At 37.9% G+C, this 24,126-nt stretch overlaps 1 protein-coding gene across 1 annotated transcript in view; it reads right to left on the reverse strand.

Moving 5' to 3' along the window:
* Window positions 1–18,288, reverse strand: part of LOC145991679 (leucine-rich repeat-containing protein 59-like) — a 67,500-nt gene extending 49,212 nt beyond the window's left edge. Inside the window, exons 1-3 of the mRNA XM_083127741.1 lie at window positions 18,239–18,288; window positions 4,818–4,944; window positions 408–467 (exon numbers count right to left, since the gene is read on the reverse strand). Of these exons, the coding sequence (XP_082983867.1) occupies window positions 408–467; window positions 4,818–4,907 (150 nt within the window). The 5' untranslated portion in view covers window positions 4,908–4,944; window positions 18,239–18,288. The remainder of the gene's footprint in view (window positions 1–407; window positions 468–4,817; window positions 4,945–18,238) is intronic.
* Window positions 18,289–24,126: the final 5,838 nt, after the last annotated feature.

Here is a 24,126-nt window from a genome sequence, read left to right on the forward strand (position 1 = left end):
TATGACATTTTGCTTCACTGGAACAAGAAAGGCATACTACATAAAGCAGGAAAATATAAAAACCAGGAACACACGAGAGGTTCATACGTTTAACTTAGAACTGTGAAGTGTCAACAATTTGGTGCCAGCAATAAGTATTTCCCAAGTTTCAGATTCTTGCTCATAGAGGCACCACTAGGTTTGTACTCCAACAGCTAAACATGTTTTAGAGTTATTTAATGTGCCTTTTCCTCAAACCTGTCTTTAATAGTTATGCCACTTGTGCTCTGAACCACTCATATAATTGGGGTTCCAATGCGTAATGAAATGGCATGACTAATATCAGCAATTAGCTCATTAAAAATGTGTAATGAAGGTAATTTTTCTTTTAATTTCAAAACTAATGAAAATATTACAAATTAACTTACCCCAAGGCTTGTCAAATGATTATTAGAAAGATCAAGACTTGTTGCCTTCTTGATTGCCATCTAAATTAGAAATAGAAAAAAAATGTAAGAAATAAAAAAACAAATGAATGTTACACTAAAATAATTTACTACTTATTACGGAAAGAAATTTGAGAATTGGAACCTTCAGCTTACAGATGGTATAAAGTATTTCAACCACCCCATGTATTGACGCTGAGGACAGATGGTCGATGCAACAATTGACATGACATTTCTTGAAAACTAAACATGGTATTTCAGTTGTCTTTTTTATCTTTAGTATACATATGAAGGTATGGCATACTTGAATTACAAAACAATACAGGGTGTACACGATCAACCTCCGAGGTTTCGATGCAATGTTAAAAATCAGAAAATAAAGTTAGGACAATCCAGTCTTTTGTATTTGGTGCCATATACGCTGAATTTTGCTGTCGTAGTTTTTGTGAAAATGGTATCTTCTCAAGAGAAAACACACGCTGTAGTATGGTTTGCGGAGTCAAAATCAATTGTTACAGTGCAGCGTTAAGTTTTGGCGTGTCTTTAACAAAACACTCCTACTGGACAAGAGTATTGGGGCATGATACAGAAGTTTTCTCGAAACAGGGAGTGTATTTAAAAAGCCAGGGAGAGGAACGCCACACGTCTCCGACGAGACAGTTGAGCAAGTTTGTGATATTTTCGTCTGCAGTCCACGGAAGTCAAACAGGCAAGCTGCAAGAGAACTGCAAATGCCTCCTTCAACAGTTCATAAAGTACTACGAAAATGGCTGTGTCTGTACACATACAAAGTTCAGATTTGTCAAGAAATTAAAGTGGGAAACAAGCCCAAAAGGACTAACTTTGCAAACAATGTTAACCCCGAGTTTCTGAAATTAAGCAACATTTCACATATCAGGCAAAGTTAACAAACACAACATTCACATATGGAGATCAGAGAACCCACATGTCGTTCAGGAGCACATCAGGGAGAGCCCGAAACTGAATGTATGGTGAAGACTGATGAATAAGAAGATTATAGGCCCATTTTTCTTTTGTGAAGACACTGTGCACTCTGACAATTATCTGGGCATGTTGGATCAGTTTGCTTTTCGCAAATTGCAAATCTGTATCCAAATATTGTGTTTCAATAATATTGTGTCCCTCCTCATTGCAGTTTACATGTTCGCTGTGTGTTAGACGAAACTTTTAAAGATCGTTAGATTGTGCGAGGGGGCCCTATCCTCTGGCCACCACATAGCCCAGATATCACTCCTCTGGGTTAAGGGTGCAGTTTACTCAATGAAGATGCCAAACGTGAATGCTTTGCGTGACCGAATTGTTGCTGCAATCCCTGATGTGTTGCACCGCACGTGGTGCGAAGTAGAATACCGGCTGGACATTTTTCGTGTCACTAAATGTGCTCACATAGAAGTGTGGTAATTCTTTTTAAGAAACTTTTTGAGTTGCTCTTTGGTATAAAATTTCAAAAAAGATGTGCAGGTGTGTTAGTTTTAATTTCCCATCACTTCAAAACCCCAGAGGTTCATCCTGTATATCCACTGTGGCCAGGCCCGTAGCCAGGATTATTTTGAGGAGAGGGCCAAGCCCGAAACCTTGGTTATATATATAATTGTCATGAACTATATGTCAATTATTAAATAATTAATTAATATCATGAATGAATGAATTAATTAATATATATTTATAAACAAATTAATTTGCTACATTTATAAAAAAAATAGAAGATAGGTGAAATGTTTTTAATAAGTGTTAGATATTATTTAATTATTGCTTTTTATTAAAAATGATAATTAAATCTTCATACTTTCATTGTGTTATGTTTTTATAATGGAGTCGAAAGGAAATATCTCCTTATCAGAATTGATAAGTATGCCCCTACCTAGATGTAGCTGGCATACTTACATTGTAGAAATTTTATGTACTTACTCTTTTCTGTTAAATACGATGAAAAGAAAACTTAGCATTCAAGAAATGTGGCTAATAAAAATAAAAAGACATCCCACACCATTTTCATTGAAGCAGTCTGTCTTATTGTTAACATCTGCAAAATCGATTGCAAATTAAAGATAACTATACAACTTTTCTGGAGGGTCTGGAGTAGCAACGGGCAGAGGCGAAAGCTTGTGGGCAGGATCACACTAGGTGGGGAAGGGTGCGGGATGAAAGCAACGAAGTTTACTACAGAACTACTGGACCGCGAATGACCAGTCGAGTTGCCCCCTCCTCCACAACCCCTCCCCTCTGTGCATTCATTGGACGAGGCACACACCCGCAGTGTGCGTCCAGGATGCATTTGTGTTCCTTTACTCCAGACATTCCGGAAAAGGAGTTTAGGTGGAGGGACAAGAAAATGAGAAACTTTAAGAAGACATTAGTTTCATATTAAATTCACATGTTTATGCTATGCTATGTTTATTCCAGACGAAAGGAGGTGAGAAATGGAGGAGAAATGACAAGTCAGTCTAATTTCTATGTTCCAGGGGCCTAGGGTGACAATGAGAACCACCTTCGCAGCTACAGCTCCATTTCTTACTACAATTTGATATAATTTTAATTTGATTTATTTTATTTTATTTCCCGTTTTGTGCCTCTTGGCTAATTTGCAAAGATTGGGATGAGTGATGAAATGATCAAAAATTGATGAATGGACATTCACAAACAACCATGCCCGAGCGGGATTCGAACTCTCGGCATTGCAGTGTGATGTGCTAACCACTCAGCCACAGGGTCCGGCAGATATAATTTTAAAATCATATCTATGACTGTAGAAGTAAGTTTCTGCCCCATACTGTTACCAGCCCTACATCTCCTGTTCTCTCTCTCTCTCTAAGATATGTATGCAAGATTCACACACAGGCTGACATCATTCTTTGATCTTCCTTCCTTGTATGTGTTTATGATGTTATTTTTAGTAAACTATGTTTGAAGTCAAAACTAATTGCTTACCTTTGTTGTTACAACACAAACTCTTACCCTCAGAAAATTTTAATGGGGGAAAAATTTTAATAGAACAAGATCGTTGGTGGGAAGGTGGGAGATCTCTCTTCCGCCATGGGAATTTGTACCCTGGATTTGTCCACCAACGCTATGGAATTATCCTTATAATGAAGAACATGTCACAAAAAGAGGACATTTTCTCATCAAGACTGCAGTTGTAAAAAAGCCAAAACAGGGTGTAAATATGGTGAATTGTCCCGACCAAATTGGAACATTTAGTAGCTTCGCATAAATGGTTATAAAACTAAAATTACTGAATATAGTAGACTGCAGACTTCTGGAGTCTGCCTCTCTCCAGAGACAACCCATTCATTTATACAAGTAGAAAATCTAAATTCTAATGTTATTTTTGAATTAATACGTTTGGAACAAAATATTTCATGTCTCGAGGGGGGGGCATGGCTGCCTCTGATCAGGGTTTTTCATCAACTCAGATGCAATGCAGCTGTAGAAGGGTATTTTGCAAAACATATGAAAAAACACTTCTGGGTTGAGATAATGGCATTGGGAGCACTGCATTTCCGAAATAGTGTGAAAATGGACTTCACACCTCCATATGCCGACAAATAGTACTCATAAAGAAGATGTGGCACGATATCCCCAAAGAAAACACACCTGGACTAGCGAATGATGCACAAATCGCGTGTCGAAAATGAATGCGGCAGGGATTCCCCACAAGAAGTGAGGCATTCCCGGGAATATGTCCAACATGGAACGCAGGTATCGAATGGGGGTACAAAGGAAAATGACGGAGGTCACAGCACATGAAGAACATTTCGCCAGGAAGTGTCCGAAAAGCAGGCTGCAGAAGGGGATTCCCCAGAGAAGAGGGGACACAGACAACATGTGCAAGAGGTGTATGATGACACACACGTACACAAGTAGTATTCTTTATTGGCTGTGAAAATGACATCCGAGTTGTAAACGGAATTTTACACAACCCTGTACATTGAGATTATGTTGAAAAATAAAAACTACTTGGAAATTGTTAATTCATTCTTCCATTGATAGGCTGAGAACTTTTCAGACCACCATTGTAACCTGAATCTATTGTTATGTTCTCACGCTTTATCCTTGAATTTTTCTCATGATAGATAATCCAGTTGAAAAAAAAATCATAAAAATTCCATTCACAGGATACATCTACCAACTGGAAACACTTACGTTGAACTTTTCTTCATTGATACTAATTTTAAAAGGTGGCTATAACAGCTAACATTTCCAGACTACTACAAGTAGTATACACAAAACAAATCACTAATGGTGTCAAGTGTATACACAAGAACAGGAAACTAGAAATTATTATTCTTTACAACTTCATTTTATTATTGTAGAAATCACTGGAAGTGCCTTTGCTTACTGTCCCCTTAATTATAAGACATATTCACTTACAATTTCTTTGACTGGAACATCTTCCAACTCTGACATGCTAAGATCAAGCTCTCCATCTTCCAGTCGGTCTCGATAATTTATCTTCGGCATGGTTACTGGCTGATCACAGAAGAGAGAGTGAAGAATTCTGTAATATAAAAGAATGAGCATGGATTAAAAAGTCTGAATATACAAACTTCACTTGCAAACTATTTTTTTTTTACTGCAGGATATATGTTCCCCAGAATGCTATTTAAGGCATGTAAGTCAGGATAGGCTCTTTTAAGTATCAAGCAGGCCAATTTAGAAATTCAGTCACATAAGTGCTACAGGCTAACACAATAAGAAAATATTTACTAAGGACAGAAACACATGGTGCCAAGCAAAGAGGAAAGGAAACAAATCATTGAAGCTAAAGTTGAAGGACATGTGTGGAAGTATAAAGAACAGAACAATGTGGAAAGACAGCAATCACGATATAATAAATAATGGGAAAATGAAAAGAAAGCAAGCAAGCAACCAAACCCAGATGCTGAATAAGATGAAGTGGGGAATGTGAAAAGTAGAACAAGCTTTACTGGTTTGTTCTTGTACTGTGTTTTGCTCCTACTTACAACCCTATGGCTGTGCATGTAATATCCCACATCACCACGCCAACTGAAATGAGGTGAAAGATACGGTCTGGAGGATGTGCTTGTGACAATTCATATCCACACTTCAAATGTACCCGGTATACTATAAATATATACATATATTTGTGTTTACACTAATTTACAAAAAGGTTAGCCTACATGATACATTCTCGTAAAAATTTACACCATTGAGATTGCAGAGTGGAAGAAGGTGCAAAATGATACACAGTTCATTGGTATAAAGGATTCCCAGTTCATACAATAGTTGTGAAACTACAGGAATGGAGTGAAGTGAAAACTATCAAAGTGAATCAATACTGTGTTGACTTGACCTACAGGGAAAGTAAAAAACAATGAAACAACTTTAAACAATTATAATGGCGTAACTGTTTATGATAGAAAATTAAACAAGGCATCAATATAGCGAAAATCTCTGGAAGTTCTATTCCCACTTGGTGCCCTTTCCTGCTGCTCTGCTAGGATCGCTAGTGTGGCAAATGATTAAGTGAGCTGCAGAAGTTGTATTGTGTGTTGGAGTTAGCACAGACTGATTTGATCACAATGGCACATGCGTTTTGGTAGTAGTCCACAGTCTCGACACAACATCTAGTGTTCATACAAAACATTTAAACAGATTGAGTCTGTGTGTAAAAGGAAAGCACTGGTTGGTTGCATGTACCCGGTGAGTCTGTGAACAGAATTAGAAGTGTTCGCATGAAGCCCACAAAAATCCACTCACCTTGCAAGTCATGAACTGCAGCTCATCAATGGTACATGTTTTTACGAGTTGGTGGATTACTACCAAAATGCGGAAATGTCTCTGCACAATTGTGATCGAATCAGTCTGTGCAAACTCCAACATAACAATGCACCTTCTGCAGGTCACTCATTTGCCACACCAAGTGGGAATATAACCTCCAGAGTCTTATGGATTGTTTGATTTCCTATCATAAATAGTTACATCATAAGAACTGCGTAAAGTTGTTTCATTCTGTTTAACTCACCCTGAACACACAATAGTCATTTTAGCCATCTGCACTCCTTTACACAGATTGGTCTACCATGCTACTATTCTAAGGAATTATTTAACTTTTCAAAGGAGAAAAAGATTTGTGTTTTTGCTTGCTAGTACTCATGGTCTGCAGTTAGAGTGGAAAGCAGTTTGAAAAAGAAGGGGAAAAAAGTTATTTCACCCCATGGCTTCTTTGGTTGGGCTCTTTCTTCAACTGTTTGAAATCAATACAAATACATTAATTAATAGGGCCCAGGACTTCATGTTATAACATATTTTTTATTTGGCATCGGATCGAATACTGGGGTGATATCCTTATGTATCTCATGAAAATCAGCCGAAATAAACGAACTTGATAAGGCATATTTTGACATAGGCACATTTCAAGTATTTACAACATATTTATTGTAATAAGACATATTTTTGTATAATTTCGTACTTGTCTTGCATATAAATGGTTATTTTATAACTTATTCTTCATATCTTTAGCACAACAGCTAGTTTATATTATCAATGGCAGGATAAGGAAATTACAGATGAAGATAATAAATCAAAAGCAGATGCTATCTTTTCTTACCTACTAGTACAGAACAATAATAACCCCATTTTTTATCCTGCTGACAATTGATAGCCACGTGAACATTATTGCGGAAAAATGTTCTTAGCCATTGTTGTGCAGACACGAGAACTACCTGACAGATTAAACAAGTTGCAATTGTTCTCATTTCTTTACCTTTCTCTATCCTTCTCACAACAATCAAGTCAAAAGTAAAAATAACATTCGGTACATTACAGCCCCTACTTGATCGGCAATCAAGTATGGGAGTTTCAAGATCACGTGTCGTTTAAGCCAGGCACGAATCACTGTGTAACAGTGTGAGTGAATAAAATGTCATGAACAGGAACTTGCAAGATTGTAAGTGCATTGTGAAACAGAAACGTATTTAGTGTAACATGTTCTGACAAAAATTTTGTGGGCTGTTTTCAGATTCTACATAATTAAGATCTGCCTTAAAAAGTGGTGTTTGTGTATTGATTGCCTAGATTTACCAGAGCTGTAGCAAGCTACCAACTATGGTTTCCACAAAGGTGTAAATGTGCCATAGTAGTAAATGAAACTTAGGATAATTGCATTGAACCTCATTATATTTTCAGTATTTTCCCAATACATTCTCAGGTTAAATAAATTCTGACTTCATTTAATACCCCATCCCTACCCTATATTCGATATTCCCATATAATGAGAAATTTGAAAGTATCTACTGTTGTTTATATTTATGGCTTTGCTGGAAATGTTTTTGCATTTTTTGGACATATTTTCAATTATCACAATTTCTAAATTTTATGACATAATTACATACATATTTTACAGATTTATAGTCCAAGGCTTGTTGCATATTTTTTTTTTTTCGTTCCCATGCTATTATTTCCCTAATGTTAAAATACATTCATTTCTAAATTGAAAACAGAACTTTTGACATCTAATTCACAGCTAGACAAAAGAAGCAGAGCTGCACTGGAAATGTATATTTTTTCCCAGATTTTAGTAGGCTTATTAAATATATCTACAGAGTGTAAACATGCACATAACTTGAGTAGTTTTGTATATGTTTTTTTGTAAATAAAAACCTCATAGAGTCCCTGCCACGAAAACTGTCCACCTAGTGTTGCCAATAAGCAACAAATTCAAATTTTAATAATAATTCCGAAAAAATGTTAGAAAATACTACTACGTACAAAAAGTACCCAGTATTTGTGAATAAAACACATCATCAGGGCTTGAAAAATCTGGGTCACCAGGTCGCCATGGTGACTAAAAATTTCAGCCTGGTGACTGTGATCTTTTGATGTAATATTGCCATTTTTTTACGTTTGCATGTACGAAATAATGAAGATTATAAGTTCAAATTGCAGTACAGTGTAAGTTAGTTAGCAAATGATTTTTTTATCAACGTTGTGAACATCCCATAGAATCAGTAACAATTTTTTACTCTTTGTTCCCCCCCCCCTCCCCCACTTTCCGCTTTCTCATATGATTCAGCTTCTTATAGATTGTTTGATTTTTTTATTGATTTCCTTTATTTTACTTCGCTTTTTATGCCACTTTCGGCTAATTTACGAAGATTGAATTGAGTGATGATATGATGAATAAACACTCACAAATATCCATGCCCATGCCAGGATTCAAACCCGGGACCCCTGCTGTCGTAGCTCAATGTGCCACAGGGGGCCGGCCCAGCTTCTTACAGTATGCACTACGGGTGTGTGGGACATTTTTTTTTTTTTTTGGTCGGGATGGGAAATTTTTAAAATCCCGATATTCGGGACGGGAAATGATCAAAATTTCCTGAAGCTCTGAAAATTTTGAGTTCTACACGTCATTTTCACCTTAAATGATTGTTTTTGCATTTCTGGTACAAAAACTTATCATTTCCAATAAGTTCCAGACATTTACAGTGCAGAAAACGTTCAGAATTAATGACCATTCGGCATTTCTCGACTGCTCAGGATCCCAAAAAGTCGGGAAGTCATTTTCTGAAGTCAGGATCAGAACGGAATTTTTTTTCCAGATGCCAACTTTTCGGGATCTTGCACACCCCTAGTGTGCACAATTGCTAGTAGGTGGTTTCCTGGCGACTGATTTTCAGATCTGGCACCTAGGCGAGAACATGTGTTGAGTTTTTGGTTAAAAAAACTCCCGAACAAGAGTCGCCGCGTGCGACATAAAACTCTTCATTTACAGTTCGTCTCACTGGAAGGAATTCTGAGTGCACAACACCACGATAATCAAAGAAAACAATGAGCATGACCTTAATTTTTGAGCAACTTTGGTGTGGTTTTTTGAGTTCTGGCTCATTTCCGAAGTGAAATTCCGAAGATTGTTGACCTGTTTGAATGCCATACTCATACACCCATGTCTCATCACCAGTTATGATGCGTTTCATGAAGGTTGAGTCACTAGAGGCTTGCAAAATCATGTCTCCAGCAACATCCCTGCGATGTGTTTTTTGCAGGAAATTCAGCTCCTTCGGAACAAGTTTCTTGTATTTGACACGTTTCATGCCTAACACATCAGTCAAAATCTTGTGAACGGACATGTGTGATATGTCAAGCTCACGAGCCACCTCTCTCTCACACACACACGCCATTTTTCAGGCACCATTTTCCTAAGTTATCGACGTGGAAGGTCGACCAGAATGGGACAAATCAGCAACAACTTCTCTGCCTTCTTTGAAAGCCTTGTACCATGCATACACTTGTGTTTTCGACAGACACAAATCACCAAAGGCCTTTTGTAGCATTTTCAATGATTCAGCACATTACAGTCCGTTGGCAACACAAAATTTCCAACAAATTCTTTGCTCGATATTTGTCTGCAAATCGCAGGACACTCGTCAACACAACTAACGTAAACAGCGACTGTGCACAAATTGATGGAGATATTACTCTACCCCTCTGCGTGGTCATTCAGTACAGTGCTGCCATCCTACGGACAAAATGAATTCTCGATACCTCCAATGTGGGACTTTTACGAGCCAAATTCCGGGATTTTTTTTACTGAAGGTAGTACTTAACATAAAGAACATTACTATGTAATTTTTACACTGAAATACTTTCTTGGCCATTCAGGAAAAAATAAAAACATGTTTCCATGAATTTCATGAGGAAATCATTATTTTTTACTTCAAACTGTAAAAAATAATTAAAGCAGTGACACAAGAGTGTTGGAAAAAATAGTGACACATTCTTAAGGTTCATAGATGTCTACACTATATATTTATTTATACACAAAATGTAATAGCATGTGAAGTAAAAAAGTAAAATGTTTCAAGATTCGCAAAAATGTTTGGGTTATGTAATGTAAAATACAGTCGCTGGTTAACTCACATTCTATTTGATCACGTAAAAACTTTCAGCAAGAAACTTTGTAATAAAACATTGAAATTAATTTTAAGAACATTTAGAGTGATATTTCAGCTACATTTTATTTTTCATTTGAACAAATTTTGCTGTGCATCGATCTTGCACTCATTTGAGTACAGCATTCCCGGCTACTTTTATTTACGGGGGAAACAAAATATTTCCCATACGTCCACATATTTGTACTTGGTCCACAGTAAGAATCATCACAATCTCTCTCCATAACAGTGGCGGCAGGAGGATTAATCATCTAGGGTTGCTGAGGGGAATGCGGAATCAAATTAAGGGGATACTATATTATGTTTACACTTCAGGAAAGTAGTTATAAAATGTAAATTGAAAATTGCTGAATAAACAAAAGGGGAAACAATTATTAACAAAAATGATGGTGAAACTGAGACAGCAGCTGCTGATCGTTGTAGAGACCACTGATACTAAAGCAAACAAATGTTAAAATCGTGCAGTTCAGTGTTTTTGCGTTCAATTTTGTAACTCTCTTTTGGTGACTCGGACAACATTCACACCCGCGCCCAAGTACTGCTAATACGTTGTACAGAAAATCCCAAAAGCTTCCGCCAGCAGTTTTTGTACTTGTGCAAAGTTGATGTTCTTCCTTGCTTCTTCGTTATATGCAAGATTTCTGAAAAACTTGGAAACGTTTCCAATGATTATATTACTTTTGTTTTGCAATGTCCATTCGACAGGCATGTGCACCACCATCACTTCCACCTGCTATTGTACCACACGTAGGACGCTGCTCCTCAATGCCATTCATAATGAATGCAAAAGGAAAAAATCTGTACACAATATACCACATATGTACAAAGTATGAAGTGCCAACTGGGCAACTTAGAAGTGTGGCAACCCTGGAGGGCCAGGGCTGTGGATGAGGCAAGGAGAAGCTCCGCCATTGATTGGACAGTTTCGGGCAGGGACGAAGTATGATATCATTGCAATGTTTGAATTTGACAAAAAAGTAAATTAGAAAAGTCCTACACTTTAACACACACCAAATATTCCCTCAGTGATACCATTCTTTCTCAAACTATTTCTAAAGTTGATAATTATATTCAATGTTTTAGTCTTCTCAACTGAAGTTCAGAAAACTCCATTGAAAATCTAGTAACAAGCACCTTTACATTTCCATATTCTTGATCTATGCCAATTTGGAGGTGATATGATCAGCACCATGCTCTGGCTGCCAGAGTTACTCGCAGGTACCCATTGATTTGAGGCTGGGTGAGCTCCTGAGCCACTTTATGAGTGGGATAAATCTGGAAAAATTCCAACCTTAAACCACCCACTCTGGGGATTGAACCAAGCCTCCCAGATGGCAGTCACCCTACCGACTAGACCAACATGGCTCTAATTCCATATAACCAAAAATATTTCTCAGGAGCTGCCAAAGCATCAATAAAGCTGCAGGTAAATGGGTTAAGTTACTGAGGAGAAATTTTTTCATTTTAAAAAATTCAATCCAAAAGATCGTTTTCCAACAAGAATACCTTTGGGCTCTATGGGCTAAATTACATGATAATCTCCTTTGTAGTATCAAATAAAGTATATAAAGGTATTTAATAGGTGTACTTCTGCATATATATACACAGTCCATCCAGTAGGAAACGTAACTGACTTTTTTGCCACAGAACCAGAAGTGACATCTATGGAGAAGTACATGTACTACGTAGCGACACATTTATACACTTCCTTCAGGCAAAGTTGCAAAGCACTAGCGTCAACAGTCGACACATACGGATCTTGTGACTGACAGTACCTGCTGAACGTCGGTCGGAAACAGAGCAATGTGCCAACATTAAATTCTGTTTCACATTGGGTAAAAGTGCAACAGAGACATTTCAAATGATTCAAACTGTTTACGGTAGTGAGGCATTGAGTCGTAAGAAGGTGTTTCAGTGGTATGCAAGATTTCGTGATGGTCCAGGGTCTCCAAAATCGAAGAAAGTGCGCATGCAGAAGAGCCAAATCAAAATCCTGCTCACGGTTTTCTTCGATTCCAAAGGCATCATCCACAAGGAATTCACTCCAGACGGTCACACTGTGAACGTTGAGTATTACATGGATATTTTGCATCGTCTATTGGCCAGGATTCGTAGAGTTCGGCCTGAATATAGGGAACAGGGCTCGTGGTCTCTGTTGCACGACGTTGCACCCATGCACAAGAGCAGGTTGGTATGCCAGTTTTTTGGCCAAAAAAGGGATAGTGGAGCTTAATAACCCCCATATTCTCCAGATTTAGCTCCATGCGACTTCTGGCTATTTCCAAAACTGAAATTGGCATTGAAAGGAATGCGTTTCGGCACCATTCTAGACATCCAAAAGGTTTCGACCGCGATTTTGGAGGCAATTCCGAAACAGGAGTACCAAGACTACTTCACAAAGGTCTACAACCGCTTCAGTGCATGTATTGACTCACAAGGTGTCTATTTTGAATAAACGTTATTGTAAACTACCAGTCCACATCATCTTGAATTTCATTTCTCATTAATCACCTTTCCCACTGGACGGACTGTGTATATTGTGATTGATAAAGTTTTCAACTGTCATGAAACATTTATTATTTTGACATAAGCATTTGTTTCATATTTTATGGTAAGAGAGGATGATTAATTTGATTTATCTTACTTTCCCATCTAGTTCGCTACACTTTTTGATTCTCTGTGTCTACTTTACAACATTTGCACTATGTTCTGGAGCAGTACAGTGTGGTGTGTGGTCATGGGTTATGCACTAACAAATCAAATGAATGCAGAAAGCAGTAGGCAGGCATTTGTTGAACCCTCTGAACTTGAACATAGCTCTTCTTGTATTTGTATACAGCATTTCCTTGGTTGAACAGTTTACTTGCATTTCCCATGCTAACAATAGCAGGTACCTGCACTACACGTAGTGTCAAAAAGTGCAGCAGACTGGGCTATTATATAATAATAATCCGAGGCACGACAGCCCTTGAAGGGCCTTGGCCTATCTCCAAATGCCAGTCTACCTCCACAATCCTACTTAGAGATGAAGTTCTTCAACAGGTAATGGGGTGACGTGGGGGTCAGCACATCGAACCCCCAGCCGTTATAGGAGATTTTTGAGACAGGATCACACTACTCACTCGCAGCTCCCCAATCTCCTCACGATGGTGGGTTGCCACCAGCCCTATACACAGGCTGAAAATTCCTGGACACTGAATCCGGGATCGAACGCAAGCCGTTCCGCAGCCGCCGTTCAAAGCAAAAAAATGTCTTAGATGGGGGGGGGGGGGGATGCTATTATATGGGTACTTGAAAAACATGGCAATCTAACCTATACATTCACAACTGAAGTTTCAAGTGCAATAGGTCGGCCGCATTTGGCAAAAATCCATTCAAAAAAGCTGACTTGTTTGCAACTCTAGCAAATTTTGCAAACCGGGCAGATTAGGGTAGCAGTCTAAATATTTTGAAAGTTGTGTCATGAAGAGGGCTATGTACTGAATGGTGTGACGTCATGTTTACATGATATCTGAAAAATGCTGTAAGAGAGAGGGGGATAAAAGAAAAATGAAATAAAAAAGTAATATTACAATTTGTTATATGTTGAACATATAAACTTCTACTGTAATAATAATAGTTTTGTTTTCTTGTATGTTTGAGCATCAGACATTTTCAACAATAAGTAAAACTGTAAAAAGCTACTGGTTTTCAATTTAAATTTAACAATTTGCTGGTTGCACCACAACACACTATTGCTTCATTTTTTGGTTGTTTATTTTTTCAATGCAAATTGTGGATAGAATAACACAAAAAAAGACAAAATCTCTGTCCCTTCAGCTAATATCAACGAAGAAGTCTCATCATACCCAAACTTTCCAAATGTTGAATGGTCAGTTTATTTTATATAGGAACACAGAAAAACGATCACCATCTACAAATTGTTTAATGATTTATTGCAAATATTATACTGTACATGTATTGAACTGTTTTAGAATACTGGAAATAATCATGGGTGTAAGTTCGAAGCTTGGAGAAAGTAATTAGCACAGTTCAAAAGCTTCACTAAGTATTACTTACCGGAGAAAATATTTTGAAATGTAGCTTGCACGAGCAGGCATTTTTGATTACTTGTTCGATCTCCGGTCAACACCTCTCACTAGTTTATTTCTTAATATTTAACATTTGTATTTACCTATTCTGCATTGTGAAAGATTGTTTAAGGTGGGGTTTTGCTTTTTTCACGAAAATAATTTCAATTTTTAACATTAACACTAATTATTGTTCTTGCTTTTTACGCTTCCGTAACACACAATATGGCAGGCACAGCTGTGGATCATGAGTGGGTATGCAGTGTTTCCAACTTTCTTAACCTAAAAATGCCCCACGAACCATTCCCGCATAGCCCCAAATACCATTCACGGTAAGGTTGGGTTACGGGTCCACGAACCATTCCCGCATAGCCCCACACACCATTCATGCTAAGGTTAGGCAAACATAGTTAAAGTTTGGGGTCGTAGTAATATCAGGACTGTATATTTCGTTTTTTTCATATTCTTGCAAAACAAAGGCTTGGTTGGAAACACTGACAGGGGTTACGTCATCAAACGTACGCAACACGTAGAGAAAGCAAGTAAAAGCAACGGCAATTGTGCGTCGGAAATATATTTCTCTTCAAAAATACATGAATTCCGGGTCTAATAGATTCAACGATGAAAGAAAATACATCCACGAACTTTCACAATGCTACAGAAACTCATTTTCGTAAGTCGTTTCGGTACTAGTTTACTATTGTTCAGACACATTTCTTCATTTCTACAGAAGAAACTACTTACCGTAATAAGTTCCTGTAGTATTGTCTAACATCGGGAAGGTGTTTTTGAGTGATGTGGAAATGTATGATAGAGGAAATCCATGTTCATTGTTGAAAATTAATTCTCCGACGGACAATAGCCTTTGGCGCGTACACCTTCATACATCATCACGCGTTGTGATTGTGTGTTTTTTTTTTCATGTTCATTGGGTATCCATGTTTCGAACTGTCTATGTTTGCAACGAAAGTTAGAAACATGACGTGTAGTGGATGCGTGGTGAAATTCAGGTAAGTTTTCCGTATCCTGGAAATGGATTTCTTCAAAATTTAAAAGTTTGGGGCTCATTTGGGGGCAGGTGACTCCGGCCAATTTCAAACATGCCATTAACAGGGACTCTATAGAGAAAGCCGGAGCGAAGCAGAGGCGGGGCCACGTCAGCGCTTGGGGGCGGTAGCTCATGGGTAGAGCCCGGAATCGGTGGGAAATTTGGACTCAAAAATTTCAAACGAAAATTTTTTTTTAGTTTAAATTTCCCACCGATTCCAGGACAGATAGCCCCAAAAACCATTCACGGATAGCACCACGAAACATTACAATTTTCTTCGTAAAACAATGTGAAAAAGTTAGTAAAAAAATGTGATCAGATGAGCTTTGATCACAGGTATTTCTTGGGTTCCGAAAGTTGAAACACTGCATAACGAATGAAAATCGACAAAACACAAGCACGACGCGCGATTATGTGGAAAGGTGTACGTGCCATATTGTGTCTCAGGCAAGTGAAAAGACTACAAGAAAGAAGTACTTGTAATGTGAAAAATTGCAATTACTTTGATGAAAAAAAGCACACCTTAAGGAATGTTCTGTGAAGGAGATAGGGGTAACAGTTAGATATAGTGAAAACAGAGTTCTTCAAATTTATAGGATAAATGACGGGATAGTACTTACGGAATTGAGTTCCTGTGGAATTTTGGAAGCTGGGAATAGTGTTTTTTCCATTAGTGCAACTTATTTGGCCGGTAAATAATGTCATTTTCGACATTCATGTATCTCCATTGAACGATAGCTCGTGCCACCATTACCGTCGACTACGTAAATCAAATTTTCCATGCGTTCGAACATGTAACCCACTGTCAGTGTAGCAACCATGCAGTAGTTTTACAAGATGATGTGTGAGCGTTTTTTGTTTTTTTCCAATTTAATTTTATTTGCCTAACCTAACTGAACCTAACCTTCCATGAATGGTTTGTGGATCAATGTTAGCCTAAAAAACCATCATTTTTCGGTTAATAAGTGTTAGTGTAGCAACCACGCGGTAGTTTTACAAGATGACGTGTGAAGGTTTTTTTTCCTCAATTTAATTTTCTATGTTTGCCTAACCTAACCTTCCGTGAATGGTTTGTGGATCAATTCTTGCGTAAAAACATTTTGTGAATAATTTGTGTGGCATTTTTCGGTTCATAAGTTTGGAAACACTGCATATCAGCTGAAGATAGACAATGTGAGTCAAGATTTGACCGCCATATTGTGTGTAACGAAAGCAAATTAGCAACAACCAATAAATACTTGTAATGTAAAAAGTTACACTTTTTTCAGTGAAAAAAACATAATCCCAAGTTGAAAAATTTTCCGCTATGCATATAAGGTAAGTACAAATGTAAATAATTCGGAAATAAATGAATCAAATGTGTTTTCACTAGTACCCAGATGGGTAAGTACGAATGTCAAAAATTGAAGAAACGAAGTAGTTATAGGTGTCCGAAGGATAGTAAACTTGTAGTTTCTTCTGTAAAAATGAAGTAATCCGTTTACCGGAGATCGAACAGTTACCCACCGTGTAACCAAATGGACGCACGAGTGCAAAGTCAAAAAATGCAGCGAACTAGACCCATGATCAATTTGAAATTAAACAATCAGAACTTGCACAGTGGCCAACACCTGTGTTCAAAGTTCGTTAAATATGCAATATCGCCCGAACAGATTTCTTTAAATTTACAGGAGAAACTATTTACTGAAATCAGTTTCTGTAGCATTGTTGAAGTTCTTCGAGGTATTTTCTTTCGCGGAAACTGAAAACTTCAGCATAGAATGCTGCAGAACAAGAAACAAAAGCTTTTTATGTAAGGAACTTGCATTTTCTGTAGAGCGACAACATTCTGCCGTTGTTTCCATTATGTACCTGCAGATGGCGCGAGCGTCGAAAGTCACGCGGTCTCGCCAGTGTTTCCAAACGTGTCTTTTTTTTTTACGAGAATTATTTTTCTTTTTTTTTTAACTATGCTTACCTAACCTTTCCGGAAATGGTCCGTGGGGCTATCGTGAATGGTTTTTTGGGGCTATCTTGAATGGTTTTTGGGGCTATTCATCAATGGTTTGTGGGGCTATCCGTCAATGGTTCGTGGCGCTATCCGTCACTGGTTTTTTGGGGCTATACGTCAATGGTTTGTGATGACATAATGAACACGAAAGTAGGTATTTTTCGGTTAAGAAGGTTGAAACACTGCATACCCACTCCAAATCGACAAAACACAAGCACGACGCGCGATGATCCTTGCCGAGTGCACGCCATATTGTCTGTTACACAAGCGAAACAAGGAAGACAAATAATGACTCGTAACATGAAAAGTTGACACTATTTTATGGAAAAAAGGCATAACTTCACCTTAAAGAATCTTCCGGAATAAAGAATAGGTAAGTATCAATGCTAAAATTAACGAAATAAACGCGTAAGAGGTGTTCGGGCGATATCGCATAATTACCCCAAAGTTCAAGTGAGAAGAAAATCTATAAAAAGAAATACCAAGAAGCATCCCCTACGAATTTTTCAACACAATTCGTATCCGATGCATATTTTAACACAACTCATTCAAATAGTAAGATAAAAACCACAAAATAAAAAATAATATATTGATCCTTGTGAGTTATGCAACTATAATCATCACATTTACCTTTGCAAAAGGGAGAACAGCAGTACCTCTAAACAAAAATCTTCCGAGAAGAGAGAATATCAATATGCTAAGTACACCGGGTACCCGTCCTGTCATCAATGAGAAGAAAGTAGAAGAAAGCAAAATATTTTGACACGTACGCGTGTTGCCAGGTACAGCCAGATACAGCATTTCTTCCACAGATTAGAAATAGTTTTCTTCCTTTTACAGCGTTCGGCGAGCAAGACAACTCAGGAAATACGTCACAACAAACTTTAAAATCAGGCGCTTTCCAGAATCCAGCGGTGCACTGGCGTTTCGTTTTCACCGGTGTCCACAGCAGTGGCGCAACCACTGGGGGGGGGGAGACAAACAATGAAGTAATAAAAGCAAGACTAGCAGAATCTAAGAGTAACAGGACAAAAGGGTCTTCACGTATTTCTTGCACTTTTTTCCGTCCAGACTGCCAAACGCACACAGAGATGTCCATTGGACATTTCCACTTTGACATGAAAAACGTTTTAAAGCCATTCATTTTACAGATAATGACACAAACATGAGACGTGCAAAATATCTCGGCGATATTTGTTTCGGTTCTCGAGAAACACGCCTTCAAACACCGCTGAAATTTACCTACTACCATAGAGGAGTTAGGGAGTAGAGGATTACCCCACATTTAAACCTCGCTGCGCTTTGAAATTGCATTTCCATCGGTGGCCAGTAGATGGCACGGCCGTCTTCTTTTGCTGCTCGCAGTAAATAGGGGGGAAGATTCATTGTCCCACTGGAGTGTCCTTCACCACAGAAAGGACAGGGGTGGGTTGTGAAACAGGTTTTCTGAAAACGAGGGGGGAATATATGTCTTTTTCTGATTTCATGCAGTTCGTGAATTTACGGAATGAGGACTTTGCCAGGCTGCTACATACCCTACCAGGGCGCGAAATCATTGAAGATTGATTTTTTTTGGGAGGGGGGCAAGAAGATTGTGGTCTACACAGACATACACAAACTATACATATATATTATGTATGTGCATGAAACTTTTCAAATTTTCTACCAAGCAACTGAGAAGAAAGAGCCTATATGATTAATATTTATAATGTTATTAAATATAAAAGTAAATTACTAAACATGTAAAAATACATTAGTATTTAATACATATAAGGGAATTTATTTGATATTTTTTATGTATCAGATATTTATAACTGCCTTCTCGATTGCGCCGTGAATAAGTATTCGCCTTGCAATCAAGGAGTCCCGGGTTCGATACCTGGTGGAGGCACATAGTGGTTCGGATCCCACTTTAAACTATCGTTTGATTGACTTGTTATTGATTTTTAGTTTTGGTTATTATGTATAGGGTTTCTACCTACCTGTGGGTGATCGCGGCGATAGGGTTGAAATAAAACATTATCTCTTATGCCTTTAGAATCGGTTTGGATGGAAGGGGGAAGGGTGCGTGGTATTCGCATTAACACAAGGTTAGTCGAGCAACTGTGCAGAATAAGGTTGACTAACAATGGCAGTGAGCCTAAAGTATCCAAAGTAAACATATATTGCTTAAATATGTCTGCATTATACAGTGACTCAACTACAGGGGGGACAGGGGCTAATGCGAGCAATTACCCCTTCGATTTCAAATTTTATGCAAATAAAAATTCATTTTGTAAAATTTTCTTGCTTGTTTAGCTCGCATTATCTGCTATTCTTGTTTTCATCAAGTTCAGAGGGGCGGCGGGAGCCAACCATTGGGCACGAATGATCTAAAAAAAGTTGTAAAAAGAGAATGCCATGGCGTCCAGGGAAATTAATTGCGCACTAATAAATCAATATTGTTTTCAATTGCACAAATTGGATCTAAAAATTTTTGAGGTATCTATCTGCATTTTTCCGGACCTTCTCATCGGACTAAAATGTATGATATAAAGTAATCCCCTCACATTAGCCTTCTAATACTAATAGTAACTAATGTGTTCAACAATGTGCTCATTTCTGTTTTGGGGGTTGAACTGGACCTCTAGATTTCCAGTGTTAACCCAGCATCACAAGTTCAATTGAAATCTAGTAGAAGGAAATATGGTGGAACTCCAGCCTTGAAAGACGGGTAATAGGGCGGTGATGGGACTTCATTCACTGAAAATTCGTCACTCAATGAAAGTCGATCAGAAAGACTGAATTCCGAAAAGGATTTCAATTTTAATAATAGTGGACATTATTAATAATAATTTCAACAATAGCATTTCTTTTCGATATATTTCATGAAACAAGACCTGTTTATATTAATAATAGATCATCAGTGCTGGAGTTGTGGGTGTGGAGAAGGAGTGCAGAGGGGTGTTTTCCCCCCAGTTATGTACATTTCCATTAACCATCCCCTCCTGTTAGGATAATTTGCATAAGCATCCCCCACTTCTTCATTGTCTCCATGCTGATCTACACAAAGACCCTCCTCGACCAAGAGGCCTCCCCGATGGCGCAACGGTAGCGTCGTCGCCTTGTAATCAAGGGGTCCCGGGTTCGATACCCGGTGAAGGCACAAGTGGTTCGGATCCCACTTTAAACTGTAGGTCCAGTCCCGATTAGCCTTACTGTGCATAAAGTGGACTTAAAACACCAAATCAATCCAATCCTCCTCGACCAAGCATTCCAGCTATAGGAGTATCCACTTCGAGCACTGTAGATCATAAAATAAAAACACACTGGAAAGAAGGAAATGTCCACAGAATTTCAATATGGAAGAAAAATTAACTTCACAAAATGCCCCCAAATAATGGTAACATTTAACCCATACGCTGTGAACCCTTAGGGCAAAGGGATAATTCGACTCCACATCAAACTGAGTTTTGGGACCACTTTGAAGTAACATGGAACAGGTGTAAACTATTTTAGAGTTTTTTTCAGCTCTTATTTGAATATAAAAAGGCTTAGAGCCATCTTGAAAATATTTGATGTGAAGTTACATTCAAATACCACACGTAAAATTAAAATTAGTGATAAAAGTTCATGATTTATCAAATTTAATTCTTTATATTGTGCAGCAACAAAGCAACGACTGGTTGAGTAACTGGATCTTTCTATACTGGATTCATGCAAGAAATAATAAGTTATGTCAGCGTTTCGTTAAAAAACGCAACAAAAGTTTTTTAGTGCCTAAAAACCTATTTTGCTTGTTAGAACCTATTTTAGGTTCCACTGTTACCTGTGCAATACAAAGTGGTCTGATCTGTGTGGTCTTGCTCACTTTGGCGTCACTTCCATGCTTTGTGGCATTCACGCCTTGCAAACTAACATTTCAGCATTGAAGTTTGCACCACTCACTATATTTTTGTTGTAAGATTTTCAGAATATAAGATGATCCTCACAGACAAAATTGCGCAGTTTTACTGTGGTTAACATGAAAACAGATTGGTGTCTAACTATACGGCGATGAGTGGATTTTAATAGCAAATTTCCAATGTTGAGTTCTGCCATCGCCGTAGGGTTAGGCAACACACATAACGTTATGCAAGATAGTGCATATTTCAGGATATATGTGTCCCATTTTCATTGCCGGTGACTATACCTAATCAGCAGTATTCAGAAATTTTGAACTATTTTAAGTTTTTTTAACCTACTTCAGGATTTTTCGAGTCTAACTTAAGATTTTTAGGACCTATTTCAGGATTTTTAGAACCTATTTTAGGGTTTTTCGAACCTATTTTAGGGTTTTTCGAACATATTTTAGGATTTTTCGAGCCTAACTTAAGATTTTTAGGACCTATTTCAGGATTTTTAGTATCTAAAGTCCGAGGTCTAGTTATGAGATATGGGATTTTTCCTATAGATGTCCACCTGCGAGCAAGGAAGTTAATTCTGCATTTCGGAGGGGACACATATGTTAAGTTAGCCGGTCCCCTCTGGCCGAACCAGAACGCCCCTGCTTATTATCGAAGATGTCGTATCATATGTTACTGGAAACCGGATTTCTGTCTTGTAAATTAAATTATTTCATAAGCGACACTTCCTGTTGAATTTCAAAGCTATATAAAATTTCAGAAGCAGAGAGAGAGAAAGAATATGCCACACCCTGCATTGCCGGGCGGCCACTACGCCACTGTCTCTAATTATCATGATCAATTGAGCTTTCGTGGCTCCCTTCAGTAGCTGTTATGTCAATCTTCGCAGGTTTCAGATTCAAATCTTCTGTGGAAAAATAGCGACGCATTGGCTTCGAGGAGGAGGGCGGGGGTAACCTTGAGTTAGGACTCACTCACTGTCGTAATGTTCCCAAGTTTACGACCGCAACCATTACCCCGATGCCCAAACTCCTCGTGGATCTGATTCAGGTTTGGCCCGCTTTTGAAGGTCCTACAGGCATTTTCTTCCCCCAACTCTCGTGTTTACAATCCCGCCAGAGCCAGTTTCTCTGTGACGCAGGCCCGTAGCCAGGAATTTTTAGTAGGGGGGGGGGGCGAAGTCAATCCTAGAGGGGGCAAATTTTTAATATATTGTGTTGCATTGGAAGATGCCCCCTCCCCCTCCTCCAAAAGTGATAAGTAACAGGAAAGGGATGATATCTTGAATGAAACTCCAACGAACAAAAAAGTTCGAGCAACATCAAATAACAGTATTTCGATAATGACCTTTTCGGACTACCTAGGCTAATCGGGACTGTATCTACGTTATATTTACAGGTCAATAATGTTCATAGACGATTAATATGTACCAACAGCTTTGGGCTTCTCTGCAGAACTGATTAAGGAAGACGTTTATAAATCGTGCTTCATAATGTTTTCCTCTAGTTTCCAGTATGCAAGATTTTTACGCACAAAGGAATCTAACGAGAATCCAAGAACACCATTGTGTTGTGTTAGGCAAGAAAAATAGAATTAATTAAATAATAATGGTTACATATTATCTACACTTTGATGAATTGTGTAAACATTTACATTTTATTAGACTTACTTGCTAAAACATTAAAATGGGTCCCTTACTCCACCATGGATTCTATTTGCTTCAAATGAAAGACTCTTGCATCACTTCAGACAATCTTTGCCTACGTTAACCATTTTGCAAAATATTGTGTTGACACCTTACAAACAAATAGGAATCCCTTGATTGATCAGCGACTTCTTGGATTACACTGTCATCATTAATATTTCATGTTTTATCAAGTTTTATCGAGGGAAATGCTGTATCCTCTTTACATTTTGAAAAATACCTTCCTTAATGACTATGGTACGAAACCGAAAGATATAAGGGGCCTCCTTCGCTTTACCCCATTTGAGCGGCACGAAGTCTCTGAGCAGCTTATCGTCACCACTTTTTGAGCAGAAGAGTACAAACCCCAAATATCAGGGATTTTTATTCTGATACTAATTTTTACCAGTCACACAATGGCTTAAGATATATGAATAAAATTAGGAGAATCCACTACATAGCAGAAGAGTTGACATAATTATTTGTCAAAAAATTAGGTTGTGCCTGAGGTAGGTTTAACAGACAACTTCTGCTACAGACATAATTTATTATTATAAATATAAGAAAATAAATAGAATGTAATTTGAGAGATTTTCAATCGTATTTATTTCACTGCAGCTTTTTTCTACTTGTCATTTTCTTGAACCTACATTCATAAGGTGCCGCCTGATAACATCGACAACTTTCACAGTGTGTGCAGGACATCAAGGCAAGCAACTTTTCTCAGTCACTATTTGCGCCTCTAATTCATCTTTCGATGTTACAAGCAATCAAAATAGGCATCTTCTGTCCTTAATGGATGCAATCCCATTGTAAGCTTCGTAGTAGCAAATGTCATTTATTTTTACTGCCGTTTAAAATTCTGAGAGCAATATATAACATGCTATTGAAACGATATCATGCAAACAGTCAGGGTTAAAACTTAACTTTTCCTTTATAAAATGGATATCATAACACACACCTATGTTGCTTACCATATTTGATGCGTTTGCATAGAGAAATGATTCATAAGATTTGAAATTGATATTTACACTCCATAAGATGCTTAGTGTAACCCTATCGAACTACAAATTTTATCGCTTTCTAACCG

Source organism: Lepisma saccharinum, chromosome 8, assembly GCF_977018435.1.
Source record: "Lepisma saccharinum chromosome 8, izLepSacc3.1, whole genome shotgun sequence".
Taxonomy (NCBI): Eukaryota; Metazoa; Arthropoda; class Insecta; order Zygentoma; family Lepismatidae; genus Lepisma; species Lepisma saccharinum.